Genomic DNA, 15,495 nt, shown 5'->3' with positions numbered 1-15,495 from the left:
CGATCGACGACATCAGGGCCTCCCTGCACCACAGCGAAACACCAGTCCTCATCCTCCTGGACCTATCAGCTGCCTTCGACACCGTCTCCCATCACATCCTAATCAACAAACTCCACCACATTGAAATCCAGGGATAGGCCCTCAAATGGACACATGGTGACCTGCGGAACTCGGCCCACCCTCCGACCAGACAGGCTATGCCTGCAACCACAGCATTATCTAGCACAGCAAGCTATCCATGAAGCAACAGGTAAACGCTGTCTCGTCCGCTTGCTTCCACACCCAATGCATTCTCTGCAAGATCTTCAAGTGGCTCTCAGTCGACACCAGAGAGAGACTATCAGGCAGGCTTTCATTAAAAGCAGGCTGGACTACGGGAAGACACTCTATGGAGGAAGCACCGCACGCCTCCTAAAGAGACTACAGACAATACAAAACTCAGCGTTTAGACTCATCCTTGACCTCCCCAGACGTACTCGCACCACACTGCACTTTAGGAAGCTACACCGGCTCCCGGTGCAGAAGAGATGGCAGTTCAAGATGCTGACCCACACTCACAAAGCCCTGGACAATCAAGGACCAACATGCATCAACAAGTGCATGACCTCTGTAGGAGAGTAGGGTCTGCTTCCTATGGTCACCCCCACTTTTTGCTTTTGTTTTACTGGTTTTCGACTTAGATGTGGCTGTGGGCCTGCTAATCAGACCCACATCCCAGATGCACTCCCTCTAAATTCACACCATGTACCCTAGGTACATCCACAATTGGGAATAGACTCACCTCATCAGCCCCTGTAGAAGAGTACCCTAGGTACTAAGGGCATAGGTGTAACCAAGGCCTACCAAGGGCTACAGCATGTATTATGCCACCACTGGCTGGCCACTCAAACTGACACAACTGGCTGATCACTCAGCTGGGGAAAGGTCGTGTAATCACCCCTTGCTTAGGTATAGTATTGCTATATCTACCCTTAAATATAGACACACAGTAACCTATAAGTCACTCCTATGGCAGGCCTTAACAATCCTGGAGGCAGAGTGCTTGGTTATGTGTGAGATGGTGCTCTAGCTTGAGCTGAGCCTGTCTGCAGCTTTCGGAACCATGTCCTTATAGCTGTTACTCTTAAGTGCATTATAATCCTCGCGGTTGAATGCTAACTTTGGTTTGGCTTTATCTAAACATGTCGTGTAAGGTGTCATACTACCCCTCGCCAATTCTGGCGACGGGGGTAGAATTCCACCCTTCTAGAGGGAGAAGACCTGTTGTTGCTGACTATCCCGGTTAAAGTTAACCAGAGCCCCAGCGTCACAAAATGGACGCTGCTGCCACAGACACAAGTCTGACCTCCTGCTGCTGGGAGTCCTTCCAGCGAGGGAGGCCTGGACAATAGGTTTCCTGCCTGGAGAGGTGCGAGCACCACCCCAGACAGGATTTTGTGTATTGGGACAGGGAGGGCAGAATAGAATGAGACATGCCTGGGTCACACTAGGTGCTCCATGCATACCCCAGTTCAAACCAGTTGCTGGGGCACTCCAGCCCCAGCTCTGGCGCAAAACTGCACAAAGGAAAGGGGGTGTAACCACCCCCCCTTCCTGGTCCCACCCATAGGAGGGACCTAGTGAGTAAACCAGCCCCCTTTAGTTGTATAAAGGTAGGAGCTGACCCAGGAGACTTTAGATTAATCCTTGAATCGAACTGAAGACGAAACTCTGGACCCTTCGACATTCAACTGAAGCTGAAGACTGAAGAATCTCCCTTGTGGCCAAGGAGTGACCACCCTGGGCAACCAGGTACCATCCAGCAACTCGACGGCTTGCTTTGTCCCCGTTCCCGCCGGAACCCGAGCACAGAGCCTGACAAGACCTCGACCCCCGGACTCCTCTGACCCCACTGCATGACTCAGCTGAGCTCCGTGGAAGGCGTCGGAATCCGTGGAAGCAGGCAACTTGGAAAGTCTTCAACTTGCTAACAGCGCAGCTCCTGAGGCATCCTCGAAGCTGTGCACTGGGGACTGAGACACCCCGACACCGAGCTCCACCTGCACCGAAGACCAGCCCTCCACGCTCCACGAGATCTGTGTGGGGCCCTTCTGCTTGTGTTCTGCTCAACGCATTGTCCGGTTGCAGGCCCGTTGGCTAGTAGCCCTCTGACAACGACTCCTTTGAAAATCCATCGCTGGTCTGGTTGCTCCAGACTGGCCCTCGCTTCCCTGAAAAGGTGAAGTACCTCAGACCCTCCTGGTCTGCACCAGAAGCCTTTTGTGTATCCTGCATGGGTTGCCTTTGCTTAGGCTTGTTGACTCCAATCCTGAAGTCGGCCCCTCCATCTGCGAGAACCTTCATGGGACAGCTCCTCTCCAGCACCTGGTCATCCTCGATGCCTCCTGGTCCGCGTGGCTGCAACGACAAGCTTCACAACAGCACCTGATTGCTCCTCGACGACATCTGGTTCCTTACTGGTTCCACCCGGTCACTGGCTAGTGACCTAGACTCTGTGCCCTCTGCTTTCAGGTCTTCATCCTCGATCCACCCTTGGATCCACCCGGACATCTTCCTCCTGGTCACCTGCAGCATCTTCTTCCAAGGCTCCATAAGAAACAACTAGAAAACCCGATACACTTTGACACCTATGCACCCGCAGCCCGTGGGTGAGGTAACACGAGTACTTCGGTGCTCCTGTAGGGATGGACTATCCTAGTGTCCAGTTTTGTTAGTTGTGTAATCCTAGTTAGACCAGAAGTGTCCTAACGGTTCATTACTTACCTTGTTACGTTCCTATTCACTTTCTATTGACTCTCGCGTGAGTACTGACTCTGCACGCGCCGCCTGTGGTCGTCCCACTCCTACCGTAAGGGTCAGATAGTGTAGCCCCAGCGATTCTCTAGGCCCTAGGCCTTTCCCTTTCCCAAGTTGTGGTCCTTATACCACTTACTTAGTATATGGTTTTATGCGCCCCTAGGGCCTAACTGTAAATTGTGCTATTTAAAGTATTTCTAAGTGTAACTTGTTATGTGCTTTTGCCTCTGTTCTCATAAAGAGTTCAGAGGAGTGTGTTAGTGAATAAATACATATATATTTTATATATATCCTGTGTGGTGTCCTTTCATTTGATGTTCAAGGGGTTACATATGGTAAAACAGCTGGCTTTACACGCCCTCAAGAGTCTTTTAGCCTAAGACTGTTCTGTCCACACTACCACAAGGATAGCTGGTCTATAAGGTTGACTTACAACCATCACCATAAGGGTTGTTTGGACTGGTGCAAGGTGTTCACTAGAATAGTGAACATCATATACCAGGCCAACTTCTCACAACCTCCCACCAGCTGACCAGGCACCAACGATCCACCTCCCTCTTCTTCGCAGATACCCCACAGATCTGTCAAGCCAACAGCGGAGGACGTTCCTTCTCACATCTGGCAACCAGAGCTTGGAACATGCTTGCCCTGCACCTCAGGACCGCCTCAGCACATCACTTCGCAGCAGCTAGCAACTCCAGCGCCTCAAGACCCTCAGGGATGATGATTTACCACGCTTTATAAATGATTGACTGAGTGCACGAATAATAAACTTAATGAAAGGTGCACAAGTTATTCAAAGTTGTGTACATGACTTGATGCAAAGCTTTTAATATTAAGACAAGTGCTCTTAAGAAATGCAGCCCATTCACAACCTGCACCTGCCTCATCAACTAGACTACCCTCTTTAATGGGCAGAAGGACTGGTACGCTACCTAGGTATATATCTCAGCCCTAATGTACAAGAACTCTGGGATGAAAACCATGGGAAAGAAGTGACTTGTCTGGAGGGTAAAATAAAGATCTGGCCCTGGCTGCAGCTCTCCCCAGCGTGACGCATAGCCATTGCTAGCATTATTGTCCTCTCGAAATGTTTCTATTTGTTTATCAACTTCCCCCTCACGCAGGCTTTATCAAGACAATGCGATCCCTGATGATATCCTTGGCATGGGCCGGTTAACAAGCCAGAGTGTCGTGGGAGCTCCTGACCCTTCCCCTGGCTCAAGGGGGACTGGGTGCGCTAGATATCCAGCGTTATGCATACTGTGCACAGGCACAGTTTCTACATCACCGGATCAATCCCACACCCTTTAGGCTGCATGTGGCGGTCGAGATTGACAGAGCAGCTCCGACCCATCTCTCGTTCGCGATATTTCAACGATACACAAGACCGCGGGATGAAATAGACCCGGTTGAGGCACTGAGAAGGAGCTGGAATGGCCTGCGTAGGAGAGCTGGTCTGGATATGCCCCCTCGGTCCCACTGGCACATAACTCCCAGCTGCCGATATTGGAGGACAAAGGAAATGTCACTCTGGCTAACAGGCTGGGCATGAACACATATGCAGACCTACATCCGGCCGACACCTACCGCCCACCCTGGTGTAGCACCCTCCTCCGAAATATTTTTGTATCACCGTATAAAAGCAACCTCCCGTCAATTTCACACTACCTTCCCCAACCTGCCTCCCACACTGCAGGCTCTGGAGCAAATACTAATCAATCAGTCACCACGTAAACTTATCACTGACCTATACAGCTCCATGCAGACTACATGTCCAATATTGGAGCCCAAACCTTTACAGATGTGGACTACTGAGTTACAACCACCACTTCTAGAGGAGCAGTGGAAATGTTGCTGTGGCCAATTAAGGATGCTATCCCCAAATTACAAATTGCGGTGGATTCATTTGAAATATTTGCATACATTCTACAGAACGCCTGCCCTGCTCCACCGCATAGGATTGCGACCAACTGCCGACTGCTGGAGATGTAGTGATGTCAGCAATGTTTTTGCACGTAGCTTGGGAATACCCTCCTATAGCTAAATACTGGACAGACAAATTTAATATTATTGGTAAAATTCTTAATCTACCAACAACACCTTCCCCGTTGTTAGGACTATTGGGGTATGTGCAGGAAACACCTTCACACTCTCGGAAATTGCACCCCATGCTATTATTATTGGCCAAACGCGGGGTAGCTATACACTAGAGGAAATTAAGTGCCCCATCCAGTACAGCATGGTTACGGGACGTCACATATTGTCAAACTCAGCTCTCGCTATTTTGGGAACTTATGCCTACAGCGTCTTGACCTAAAGATATCTGGAGCCCTATATCAGAATGGCTGCATACACAACAGTCTGACCATACAGATGCAGTTTCAGCTGATATAGTTACTATTGGTATTAAGTCCTCTAATGTAGAAATAGTTGGCTGAGATGTGATGATGTAATAAGCAATCATTAAATAGTGGTAAATTATTTGTTGGATGCTGAAGTCACGTAGTGCATGCATTATAGGATTTTGGAAAGAGTGATGATGTTCCTATCAAATATTTGCCCGACTGTCCTAAAGGGTTTGTAATTCTTATGTTTAAAGTATGCAACTGAAGGTTATGGAGATTACGCATAAATATGTCATCCTAGGAGGAGCCAAGCTCGCGACCGAGATGGCCGCTCTGTAACTCGGCTCCGCCAGCCTTCCTGCCCAACACACAAATCCTGTTGAATATCCTGCCTCGAGACGACACACCCTGGAAGGAAAAGGAAGGGGAAACAACGCTGGTACTCACCGTCTGGCCCGGGGGCCCGTACGTGCGGTGGATCCGCTGCTGGGCTCTTGCTTGCTCCGGGGCCTTCGCGGTGTAGAGACCGGAGACTTGCCTGTGTGGGTCAGCCGGTGCTGTGGTGTCGGCGGCGGGCCCCGGTGCGGGGGCGGAGCCGGCTGTGAGGGCCATTGTGCGAATAGACCGGTGGATCCTGGCCGGGCCGGTCCTGCGGCCAGTGGACCCCTTGTTGGAGCACGGAGCACCGTGGAGGTGGGAGGTCTGTGCAGGATGACCCCCCTTTGATGCCTTGTCCGGCCATCTTGAAGCCCTGCGCCCGGAGTCGGCGGGAGACGCCCTCGGGTGCTCGAACAGCGGGCCCCCGAATTTGATGGCGCTTTTTCTGCACCAAGATTGCCATTAGCGTGTCCCGGTGACCCCCGGCGGTGTCCCTGCGTGAGACCCCGTCCCTGACGCCCAGGAACACGGATTTCATCGGGGCTGCGGATCTGTGTCGCTGACTTGTGCGGGGGCCTGGTCATATGAACGTGAGCCCACGATCGGCGATGTCTTGGCTGCCCTGCAGTCTTTGCGTGCGGCCTTGGCCCCCGGTGCCCCTGTGGGGGTTGGGCGGTCCGCCGTCATCTTTGAAGGACCGTTCCCCATGGTCACCTCTCGACTTTGTGATGGCGTTGCTTTGTCCCCCTTGGTCACTACGAGGAGTGCTTCCGCTGTGCGTGGACAGGATTGCCGCCGTGCGGCCCCGACTCTCCTGGCAGCTGTGAAGGTGGAGTGCGAGGGCATGGGCTCCATGTCAGGTTAGTATGCTGCTCGAGGGTTCAAGGAACGTCATGGAGTGCTGATCCGATCTGCTATGGGGAGGCCCTGCTGTTGTGCTGCAGGGGGGACTCCACTTTCCTGTGCTGCGATGCGAGACTCCTACATCTTGCTGCTCATCGTGTTACTATCGAGGGTTCTGGACTCCCGTGACTGGTCCTTGTTTTATTGCTGGCTGCCGGAACCCTTTGATCTGCGCCCTAGTCCTGGTCTGTTTCGACCGTGGAGCAGCTTCACTTTAAACTGCTTGCCTTTCCTTGCTATATCGCATATGGTGGTGAAGACGAAGACAGGCCAGGGATGAGCCGATGCTGCACCCGGAGGACTACCGGTTAATAGCTTGCTATGCTGATGGCCCCCGCTTATGATAATATGGACGGTTTCCTTTACAAGTTTATAATACCTAAGGTTGTGTCGATCTCGTCTGGACGTTGCATATTTGTGTGGGTGGGCGGGAGGCTGGGGCCCACCGACTTGCCTTATGTTCTCCTCCCCCCCCCCTTTTGGGTTCTTTCCCCCCCTCTTTTTTGCCTTCTTATTCCTTCTCTCTTCTTGACTTCTCTATATTTCGGGTTCTGATTTAGGGCGACAGGCACGCAGCTGGGGGGGTAGGCCGTAGCCTTCTGCAGGGGTGCAGGGTGGGGTGGGAATTTTTTCTCTTTCCTTTTTCTTTAGTTCTATGGCTCTTTTGTATCCCTTTATCGGAGCGCCGCGTCTGTGCTGGTCTCCCATGGTATGATTGCGGGTGGTAACTGGGGGTGTGTTGTTCTCCCTTCTACTGCATTGCCACATTGCTATTGCGACTCGCGTGTCCACCTCGCTGGCTGTACCCTCACTCTTTTTGCGTGCTCCGTTGCTGTGGGGCGCGTGCCGCAGCGCGGCGTTCTCCCCCTTTCTGATTTATTTTATTTTTTCCCCTTTTCCCCCTTTATTCTCTTCTTTTCTTATTATTTGGGTTAGTATGGCGGACGGTTGTATTTCTTGCTGCTGTTCTGGTTCCTCCGTTCACTCTCAGTATGTGCCTGGTTGGTGGGGTGACTAAAGGCGGGCCAAGGTGACCATTGCTTTGTTATATGGCGTATATATCCTAATTGATGTACACTGTTGCTGATGATAGTTTTCTTTGCTGCCTTTCTGTTTTGCTGTCTGATTTGTGGCACGCTATGGGAATTCGGAGGACCATACACTGCAATTAATCCTGCTATACTTCCTAATATAAAATTAACCTTCTTTGCTCCTGCTTTCGGTTGTCGTATATATGGCCGTTCTCATATTGACTGCTTACCTACATAATGTAATGTACATCCCGGCACACTTCCCTTCGGATACATTGGCTTATTATATTGTGTCGTGGCCTACCTGAGCGGTTGTTGGCCCGTATTTGTATATCCTTAACTGTACAATAAAGGTTTAAAAAAAAAAATATATATATATATATATGTCATCCTATACCTGTAATTCTTTGGAGAATGCAAATAAAGAAAAGGTTTAGAATCATTTTTTTTTTATTTTACAAAAATGCAGTGAACAGTGAGCTCCAGTTGCATTACTGACAATTGTTTTAATATGAAAGTGTGTAATCATGTTTGCCATATTTAACAATCTGAGGCTATTTAATTTGCTCCCTGATTATATGCAAATACATGCGTAAGCATGAGAACAAGATTGGCGATTGCTTGCGTTCAAAATAAAACGTAGACCAAATATTGAACCTTGTAACAAGCGTTTTGCTAAACTATTGGTGCAACTTTAAACACCATTTCTCTGAGGTATCATTTAGTAAAATATGCCTGATTTATGCCAATATATAAGAAATACATTAGTAAAGGAAAAGTAATGCAAAACTATTTTTGGCAACATGAAAATCATTTATTAAAGAAAGTCATAAAGGTGCACCTGCAGGTATATGTGATTGCATTGGTCACATGTGTCTTTCAGGAATGTTACAGAAGTAGGCCTGGAATCTGTACCCCAGCAAACTTCTGTGACATTTATTTTTCCATGAGAAAATCTACATATGTATATTTGTTATGTTATGTTAATTTCGATTTATATAGCGCCAAATCACCGACAGGTCTCTTAGCGCTTGCTTTGGGAACCCGTCCTGGCTTTCCCTGCGAGATTACCCCTACTGGGCATCCCCAAGGTGAAGACCAGGCATCCCGCCGCGGGGGGGCCATAGTGGAGATTAAGCAAGCTATTGCCCAGAGCTGCAGAGTGTGAACCCATGATTTGAGTGGGCACCGAGGCGAGAATTATCGAGTCAGTGGACATTTGGGCTCAAGACCCTCCCGCGTCGGGAATTGAACCCTGGTCCCAGGTCTGACCTCTGCATCAGGGTCTGCCTCCTCTAACCAGTGAGCCACACTTCTCCTTGTCCCTTACAAGTGCAGAGGACATTAGAGCATATGATACGTTTGTATAAATGTCCATAAGAAGAGAGTTCTTCATAGCATTTAATTTTTGAAAGTTTTAGGTTTTGGATTTGTAACCTCAGGACCAGATCAAGACTGTGGGTGGGACTTTTGTGGCTGGGAACAGTGAGGGGTGTTGGATCTTTTCATGACACTATTCCCCTCTTACCTGTGCCTGAGCTTTCTGAGTCACTGGAACAAGGATCGTCTTCATGGCAGTCAGCAGAGCCTGTTAGGAAGAATAGATGTCGTCACTAAAGATGCCTGCGACTTTACTCCTTGTGGTGTAAACCTAGAGCTGAGTGGCAGGGTCTGAACGTAGACCACCTCCAGCCCACACTTGTGACCATGATGGCCTCAGCGTCCTTCTTTAAGGACAACATTCCACACCCACCTCACGGACTGGACGTTGTACGTTTTTTGATGTTATTATCCTGGTTGATGCGCCTCAATCTTCAAATGCTTCTCTCAAGCACCAGAGGTCTTTTTCACTACCCAGATGCATCTCTCACTCATGTCACACTCCTCAGTCATCGTCCTCAGTCGTCTCACTCCTCAATCAACCTCCTCACTCCACATTCATGTTCCTCACTCTTTACTTTTCATCTTCCTTTATCATCCTCACTCCGTAGTCGTCCTCCTCACTCATCTTCCTCACTAATTTGTTGTCCTTCTAATCTTCATGCATTCTCTTCTCTCATCAGTCATCTTCCGTGATCCTCCTCACTTATAGTCATCCTCAATTATCCTCCTCGCTCAGTCATCCTCACTCCGTAGTCGTCCTCCTCACTCATCTTCCTCACTAATTTGTTGATCTAATCTTCATGCATTCTCTTCTCTCATAAGTCATCTTCCGTGATCCTCCTCACTCATCAGTGATCCTCAGTCATCCTCCTCACTCAGTCATCCTCCTCGCTGAGTCATCCTCCTCGCTCAGCCATCCTCCTCACTCAGTCATCCTCAATTATCCTCCTCACTCAGTCACCCTCAGTGATCCTCCTCGCTCAGTCATCCTCCTCGCTCAGTCATCCTCCTCGCTCAGGCATCCGCCTCGCTCAGTCATCCTCCTCATTCATCAGTGATCCTCCTCACCCAGTCGTCTTCAGTTATTCTCCTCGCTCATCAGTGATCCTCCTCACTCATTACTCATGTATAAGAGGAGAGGGGCAAGTGAAAAAAAGACTCCACCACCCCGATCCCCCTAATGCAATATGTAAACACAAGAAGGGGTGGGAATAACGGGCTCCCTAGACGTGCAAGTGCCTCTGTTCTGTTGCAAGAGCTGCATTGGCTCCCTATAGCCAAGAGAGTTCAGTTTAAGAGCCTGACGCTGACTTTCAAAGCTCTTCATGCCATTGGCCCCAAATATATGAGGAAACGTTTGGCTTTCTATAAACCAAACAGAGCCTTACGGTCTGCCTCCCTGTCTAAGATGGTAGTCCCGGCCATCAAACGAGCTAGACAGGGCGGTCGCTCTTTTCACCATTTGGCTCCCCGTGCGTGGAATGAGCTCCCGCTTTTTCTAAGACAGACTCCCTGTCTTTTGTCCTTTAGAAGGGCTTTAAAAACTTGGCTTTTTACTAGATAGGCTTGCCATTTTCCTTTGTTGTCGTGTTGTGTTGCCATATTGAAGGTTTCCTTCGCCAAAGCGCCGGGACACTCCTTCGGGAGTAGCTGTTGCGCTATAGAAGAGCCGAAATAACATAACATAACATAACATAACATAACAGAAAAAATATGCACGAATAGCACACCACAATCAGACAGACAGATTTTTGGGAAGGGTGGCTGATGCTATTAACCACCTTCCGGGTTCACATAATTAAGTAGCCCGCTACCTTCATTTCTAGAGGGGGCTATTAAACGAACACAAGACGTCTTATGATGTCGAATAATATGTGTTATACATGGAAGCATTCGATTTATTTTTCTTGCAGTATTTGTTTTCCCGTGATGGTGGGACTTTCCTCCACACGTTGTGATCGAATGAGGATCCAGAAAAAACACTTTTGACCACCTTTTAGCCGGACTTAGGTGAGGTGTATATGAGGACTGGGAGAGATAGACGTCCTGATGAAGATCGGGGTGACCTTTATGGTACAGTAATTCGGTCGAAACATGTTGAAACTAGCAGTACTAGGAGGGGTGTTGTGAGATCTTAATATTCTCTGGTAACACAGCCCATCCTTCAGGTTTTTAATCCTGGATGTGGAACCTAGCAATAAAGGAGTTGTTGGTATCCACAAGCCAGTTTTTAAGCACAGTTTCATGCTGCACTTTGTTCTATCACTATACCCAGTCACAGGGTGATATTCACTACTTTATCACTGTGTTTGTCACATCTAAGTCATGTTAGATTTGTCCTTGCGTTCTTGTTGTTTGTTTTTTTTCTCCCCCTCCCTATGCTCCGCCCTGAGCGTGGCTACGCCTGGGCGTTTTGTAAGCAGACCCGATGATGAAGCATGTCACACAATCTTGTGTGTGAGTGAGGGCAGTTTTCAAACAGATTGTTTTTGTCTGTCTGATTGTGGAGTGCTATTCGTGCATATTTTTTCTGTTCTTCCCACCCCTTCTTGTTTACATCCTCCTCACTCAGTCATCCTAAGTGATCCTCCTCGCTCAGTCATGCTCAGTGATCCTCCTCACCAAGTCATTCTCAGTCATCCTCAGTGATCCTCCTCGCTCAGTCGTCCTCCGTCATCCTCCTCGCTCAGTCGTCCTCCGTCATCCTCCTCACTCAGTCGTCCTCCGTGATCCTCCTCACTCAGTCATCCTCCTCACTCAGTCGTCCTCCGTGATCCTCCTCACTCAGTCATCCTCCTCACTCAGTCATCCTCCTCACTCAGTCATCCTCCTCACTCAGTCATCCTCCTCACTCAGTCATCCTCAGTGATCCTCCTCGCTCAGTCGTCCTCAGTGATCCTCCTCGCTCAGTCGTCCTCAGTGATCCTCCTCGCTCAGTCGTCCTCAGTGATCCTCCTCACTCAGTCGTCCTCAATGCTCCTCCTTGCTCAGTCTTCCTCAATGCTCCTCCTCGCTCAGTCGTCCTCAGTGATCCTCCTCGTTCAGTCACCCTTAGTGATCCTCCTCGCTTAGTCGTCCTCAGTGATCCTCCTCGCTCAGTCGTCCTCAGTGATCCTCCTTGCTCAGTCGTCCTCAGTGATCCTCCTCGCTCAGTCGTCCTCAGTGATCCTCCTCGCTCAGTCATTCTCAGTGATCCTCCTCGCTCAGTCATCCTCAGAGATCCTCCTCACTCAGTGATCCTCTTCGCTCAGTCATCCTCAGTGAACCTCCTCGCTCAGTCCTCCTCGCTCAGTCGTCCTCAATGCTCCTCTTCACTCAGTCGTCCTCAATGCTCCTCCTCACTCAGTCGTCCTCAATGCTCTTCCTCACTCAGTCGTCCTCAATGCTCCTCTTCGCTCAGTCGTCCTCAGTGATCCTCCTCGTTCAGTCACCCTCAGTGATCCTCCTCGCTCAGTCACCCTCAGTGATCCTCCTCGCTCAGTCACCCTCAGTGATCCTCTTCGCTCAGTGATCCTCCTCGTTCAGTCACCCTCAGTGATCCTCCTCGCTCAGTCATTCTCAGTGATCCTCCTCGCTCAGTCACCCTCAGTGATCCTCCTCGCTCAGTCACCCTCAGTGATCCTCCTCGCTCAGTCACCCTCAGTGATCCTCTTCGCTCAGTCATCCTCAGTGATCCTCCTCGCTCAGTCATTCTCAGGGATCCTCCTCGCTCAGTCACCCTCAGTGATCCTCTTCGCTCAGTCACCCTCAGTGATCCTCCTCGCTCAGTCACCCTCAGTGATCCTCCTCGCTCAGTCACCCTCAGTGATCCTCCTCGCTCAGTCACCCTCAGTGATCCTCCTCGCTCAGTCACCCTCAGTGATCCTCCTCGCTCAGTCACCCTCCGTGATCCTCCTCGCTCAGTCGTCCTCAGTGATCCTCCTCGCTCAGTCGTCCTCAGTGATCCTCTTCGCTCAGTCATCCTCAGTGATCCTCTTCGCTCAGTCATACTCAGTGAACCTCCTCGCCAAGTCATTCTCAGTGATCCTCCTCGCTCAGTCACCCTCAGTGATCCTCCTCGCTCAGTCACCCTCAGTGATCCTCCTCGCTCAGTCACCCTCAGTGATCCTCCTCGCTCAGTCACCCTCAGTGATCCTCCTCGCTCAGTCACCCTCAGTGATCCTCCTCGCTCAGTCACCCTCAGTGATCCTCCTCGCTCAGTCACCCTCAGTGATACTCCTCGCTCAGTCGTCCTCAGTGATCCTCCTCGCTCAGTCATTCTCAGGGATCCTCCTCGCTCAGTCATTCTCAGGGATCCTCCTCGCTCAGTCACCCTCAGTGATCCTCCTCGCTCAGTCACCCTCAGTGATCCTCCTCGCTCAGTCACCCTCAGTGATCCTCCTCGCTCAGTCATCCTCCGTGATCCTCCTCACTCAGTCGTCCTCTGTGATCCTCCTCGCTCAGTCATCCTCCTCGCTCAGTCCTCCTCCTCGCTCAGTCATCCTCAGTCATCCTACTCGCACAGTCATCCTCAGTCATCCTACTCGCACAGTCACCCTCAGTCATCCTCCTCGCTCAGTCGTCCTCAGTGATTCTCATCACCTAGTCGTCCTCAGTGATTCTCCTCACCTAGTCGTCCTCAGTCATCCTCCTCAGTCATCCTCCTCGCTCAGTCATCCTCAGTCATCCTACTCGCACAGTCATCCTTAGTCATCCTACTCGCACAGTCACCCTCAGTGATCCTTCTCGCTCAGTCATCCTCAGTCATCCTCCTCGCTCAGTCATCCTCAGTCATCCTCCTTGCTCAGTCCTCCTCAGTCATCCTCCTCGCTTAGTCACCCTCAGTGATCCTCCTCACTCAGTCGTCCTTAGTGATTCTCCTCACCTAGTCGTCCTCAGTCATCCTCCTCACTCAGTCATCCTCCTCACTCAGTCATCCTCCTCACTCAGTCATCCTCCTCACTCAGTCATCCTCCTCACTCAGTCATCCTCCTCACTCAGTCATCCTCCTCACTCAGTCATCCTCCTCATCCTCCCCACTCAGTCATCCTCCCCACTCAGTCATCCTCCCCACTCAGTCATCCTCAGTCATCCTCCTCGCTCAGTCGTCCTCAGTGATCCTCCTCGCTCAGTCACCCACAGTGATCCTCTTCGCTCAGTCATTCTCAGTGATCCTCCTTGCTCAGTCACCCTCAGTGATCCTCCTCGCTCAGTGATCCTCCTTGCTCAGTCACCCTCAGTGATCCTCCTCGCTCAGTGATCCTCCTCGCTCAGTCATCCTTAGTGATCGTCCTCGCTCAGTCATCCTCCTCATTCATCAGTCGTCCTCTGTGATCCTCCTCGCTCAGTCACCCTCCTCGCTCAGTCACCCTCCTCGCTCAGTCACCCTCCTCGCTCAGTCACCCTCCTCACTCAGTCGTCCTCAGTGATCCTCCTCGCTCAGTCATCCTCAGTGATCCTCCTCACCAAGTCATTCTCAGTTATCCTCCTCACTCAGTCGTCCTCCTCACTCAGTCGTCTTCCTCACTCAGTCGTCTTCCTCACTCAGTCGTCCTCCTCACTCAGTCGTCCTCCTCACTCAGTCGTCCTCCTCACTCAGTCGTCCTCCTCACTCAGTCGTCCTCCTCACTCAGTCGTCCTCCTCACTCAGTCGTCCTCCTCACTCAGTCGTCCTCCTCACTCAGTCGTCCTCAGTGATCCTCCTCACTCAGTCGTCCTCTGTGATCCTCCTCGCTCAGTCATCCTCATTGATCCTCCTCACCAAGTCACCCTCAGTTATCCTCTTCACTCATCAACTCATCCTCAGTAATCCTCCTCACTAAGTCATTCTCAGTTATCCTCAGTTATCCTCCTCGCTCAGTCGTCCTCAGTGATCCTCCTCACTCAGTCGTCCTCAGTGATCCTCCTCACTCAGTCGTCCTCAGTGATCCTCCTCACTCAGTCGTCCTCAGTGATCCTCCTCGCTCAGTCGTCCTCGGTGATCCTCCTCGCTCAGTCGTCCTCAATGCTCCTCCTCGCTCAGTCGTCCACAGTGATCCTCCTCGCTCAGTCATCCTCAGTGATCCTCTTCGCTCAGTCATTCTCAGTGATCCTCCTCGCTCAGTGATCCACAGTGATCCTCTTCGCTCAGTCGTCCACAGTGATCCTCCTCGCTCAGTCATCCTCAGTCATCCTCTTCGCTCAGTCGTCCTCAGTAATCCTCCTCACTCAGTCGTCCTCAGTGATCCTCCTCACTCAGTCGTCCTCAGTGCTCCTCCTCACTCAGTCGTCCTCCGTGATCCTCCTCGCTCAGTCATCCTCAGTGATCCTCCTCACCAAGTCACCCTCAGTGATCCTCCTCGCTCAGTGATCCACAGTGATCCTCTTCGCTCAGTCGTCCACAGTGATCCTCCTCGCTCAGTCATCCTCAGTCATCCTCTTCGCTCAGTCGTCCTCAGTAATCCTCCTCACTCAGTCGTCCTCCGTGATCCTCCTCGCTCAGTCATCCTCAGTAATCCTCCTCACTAAGTCGTTCTCAGTTATCCTCAGTTATCCTCCTCGCTCAGTCATCCTCAGTGATCCTCCTCAGTCGTCCTCAATGCTCCTCCTCACTCAGTCGTCCTCAATGCTCCTCCTCACTCAGTCGTCCTCAGTGATCCTCCTCACTCAGTCGTCCTCAGTGATCCTCCTCGCTCAGT

The 15,495-nt window shown here is 50.8% G+C and overlaps 1 protein-coding gene across 10 annotated transcripts in view; it reads right to left on the bottom strand.

The window, feature by feature from the left end:
- Positions 1 to 15,495, bottom strand: part of LOC144770929 (uncharacterized) — a 584,254-nt gene that overhangs the window by 410,773 nt on the left and 157,986 nt on the right. For 9 of the 10 annotated variants that reach the window (XM_078655752.1, XM_078655753.1, XM_078655757.1 and 6 more), the window contains exon 7: positions 8,985 to 9,044. The exons of the other annotated variant lie outside the window; for it this stretch is intronic. In XM_078655752.1, the coding sequence (XP_078511878.1) occupies positions 8,985 to 9,044 (60 nt within the window). The remainder of the gene's footprint in view (positions 1 to 8,984; positions 9,045 to 15,495) is intronic. 10 annotated transcript variants of the gene reach the window in all.

Source organism: Lissotriton helveticus, chromosome 7 (assembly GCF_964261635.1).
Source record: "Lissotriton helveticus chromosome 7, aLisHel1.1, whole genome shotgun sequence".
Taxonomy (NCBI): Eukaryota; Metazoa; Chordata; class Amphibia; order Caudata; family Salamandridae; genus Lissotriton; species Lissotriton helveticus.
This window is presented reverse-complemented; position numbering and strand designations above follow the sequence as displayed.